The sequence below is a fragment of the Carcharhinus amblyrhynchos genome, unplaced genomic scaffold (assembly GCF_965287045.1).
Source record: "Carcharhinus amblyrhynchos unplaced genomic scaffold, sCarAmb.v2.hapA scaffold_740, whole genome shotgun sequence".
Classification (NCBI taxonomy): domain Eukaryota; kingdom Metazoa; phylum Chordata; class Chondrichthyes; order Carcharhiniformes; family Carcharhinidae; genus Carcharhinus; species Carcharhinus amblyrhynchos.
The window spans coordinates 43,342-46,099 of record NW_027650480.1 but is presented as its reverse complement, the minus strand read 5'-3'; the positions used below and the strand labels follow the sequence as shown (position 1 = coordinate 46,099).

General features: G+C 63.9%; 1 protein-coding gene across 1 annotated transcript; it reads left to right on the top strand.

The window, feature by feature from the left end:
- The first annotated feature begins 522 nt into the window (after positions 1-522).
- On the top strand, positions 523-1,401 carry LOC145340045 (glyoxal reductase-like). Its single transcript, XM_080184464.1, has one exon. It carries the CDS (start codon positions 541-543, stop codon positions 1,390-1,392), a length of 852 nt encoding a protein of 283 aa, XP_080040590.1. The 5' UTR covers positions 523-540; the 3' UTR covers positions 1,393-1,401.
- The last annotated feature ends 1,357 nt before the right edge of the window (positions 1,402-2,758 follow it).

The window sequence follows — 2,758 nt, the reverse complement described above, 5'->3', positions numbered from 1 at the left end:
GCGAGCGAGAGAGGAAGGGAGGGAGAGAGGGAGGGAGGGAGCAAAGGAGGGAGTGAGAGAGGGAGGGAGCAAAGGAGGGAGCGAGAGAGGGAGGGAGGGAGAGAGGGAGGGAGGGAGCAAAGGAGGGAGTGAGAGAGGGAGGGAGCGAAGGAGGGAGAAAGCAAGAGAGCGAGGGAAGGAGCGAGGGAAGGAGCGAGCGAGAGAGGGAGCGAGGGAGGGAGAGACAGAGGACAGCAAATGTAACAGGGAGTTGGAGGAGGAACGAGTTGCCCCAAAGGGTTGTGAACCTGTGGAACTCGCTCCCCCCAAAGTGCAGTGGGTGCCGGGACGGTGAGTAAGTTTAAGGAGGAGTGGGAGAGATTTTTGATCGGGAATGTTGGGGGGGGGGGGGTGAAGGATTGTGGGGAAAGTGGGGGTGAGAACGGCAGAGCCGACCGATGGGCCGAGTGGCCTAATTCCGCTCCTATCGTCTCGTCTCTGATGTCAGTCTCTGGCTTTGGGCAGGTTCGGAGCACGAGGAGGAGGAGGAGGAGGAGGAGGATGGAGAGCGTGACCCTGAACAACGGGGTGGAAATGCCCACCTTGGGTTTGGGCACCTTCAAGGTGAAAGGGTACGAGGTGGTGCGCCGGGCCCTGGACGCCGCCCTGGGGCAGGGTTACCGTTCCTTCGACACGGCCGCCGTCTACCAGAACGAGGCGGACATCGGCAGGGCGCTGAAGGAGCTGCTGCCGGCCCACGGGCTGAGCCGGGGCGAGGTCTTCATCACCAGCAAGCTGGCGCCGGCGGACCAGGGGGCGGCCGAGGAGGGCTGCCGGCGGAGCTTGGCGGCCTTGGACTGCGGGTACCTGGACCTCTACCTGGTCCACTGGCCAGGGCGACAGGGCTGGAGGAGCGAGGACCCTCGGAACCCCGAGTGCCGGCGCCGGAGCTGGGAGGCGATGGAGAGGCTGCACCGGGACGGGAAGCTGAGGGCCATCGGGGTCTCCAACTACACGGGGGGCCACCTGAGGGAGCTGCTGGCGCACTGCCGCGTCAGGCCCGCCGTCCTGCAGGTGGAGTGCCACCCCCGGCTGGCGCAGAGCGAGCTGCGGGCCCTCTGCGCGGAGTCCGGCCTGCACCTCCAGGCCTACTCCTCCCTGGGCTCCGGCCGCCTGCTGGAGGAGCCGGTGGTCCGGGCCCTGGCCGAGAGGCTGGGACGGACCCCCGCCCAGGTCCTGCTGCGCTGGGCCCTCCAGCAGGGGGTGGGGGTCATCCCCAAGTCGACCGACCCCCGGCGCATCGCCCAGAACGCCCGGGTCTTCGACTTCCGGCTCGCCGAGGGGGACATGCGGGCCCTGAGCGGGCTGCACTCCGGCACCCGATACTGCTGGGACCCCAGCACCGTGGTCTGAACCCCACCCCCTCCCTCCCCCACCTCCCCCGACTGCCCCCCGTGGCAGTGAGTCCCACATTCTCCCCCACTCCCCCCCCGTGGGAGTGAGTCCCACATTCTCCCCCACTCCCCCCCCGTGGGAGCGAGCCCCACATTCTCCCCCCACTCCCCCCCCGTGGGAGCGAGTCCCACATTCTCCCCCACTCCCCCCCCGTGGGAGCGAGCCCCACATTCTCCCCCACTCCCCCCCCGTGGGAGTGAGCCCCACATTCTCCCCCACTCCCCCGCCGTGGGAGCGAGCCCCACATTCTCCCCCCACTCCCCCCCCGTGGGAGCGAGTCCCACATTCTCCCCCCACTCCCCCCATGGCAGTGAGTCCCACATTCTCCCCCCACTCCCCCCCGTGGGAGCGAGTCCCACATTCTCCCCCCACTGCCCCCCCGTGGGAGCGAGTCCCACATTCTCCCCCACTCCCCCCCCCGTGGGAGCGAGTCCCACATTCTCCCCCCACTCCCCCCCCGTGGGAGCGAGTCCCACATTCTCCCCCCCCCTCCCCGTGTCTGTGTGGGTTTCCTCCCACGCCCCAAAGATGTGTAGGTTCGGTGGAATGGCCGTGCTAAATTGTATGGGATTACAGGGACGGGTTGAACCTGCTGAGATTCCCTATCTCCGAGCCAGTGCGGACCCGACGGGCCGAATGGCCTCCTTCTGCACTGCAGGGATTCTGCAGTCAACTGCGCCATCGCTGGTGGGAGTGCGTCACTACACCGTGACGTTTACATAGCAAACTGGCATTATCGCAAATAATGGGGGACGTGGAAATATGAGATGGAACGGCGTGGAGTATTGCCTCCGACATTCCAGCCCCGGCCCACGGGACGCTGCCTCACCTGAGGGCATTTCGAGGGGGAGAGCTCGCACCTCTGAATCCAGCCGAGATGACACCTTGTTCATGTTTGAAATCAGAACTCCACAAAGTTGACGAAGTAAATGGAGACAAATATCTGTGTGCTGGGATGCTCTTACACAAAGGAACACACTATTTATGCATTCCCGTAGCGCCTTCCGCAACGTCCCAAAGCACTGGATGGGCACCGAGGTGACTCCTGGAGGCTGGCCCCTGTGTTTAACCTGCTTTCCAACGGTGGGAAACATTACACAGCAAGATCCCACAAGCAGCAATGTGATAATGACCCAGCTCACTTTTGTTGAGAAATTAAATGTTTAAACTTTATTTATCAGTGTCACAAGTAGGCTTACATTAACACTGCAATGAAGTTACTGTGATAATCCCCTGGTCGCCACATTCTATGGGAGCGCCGCACTGTCAGAGGGTCAGTGCTGAGGGAGTGCCGCACTGTCAGAGGGTCAGTGCTGAGGGAGTG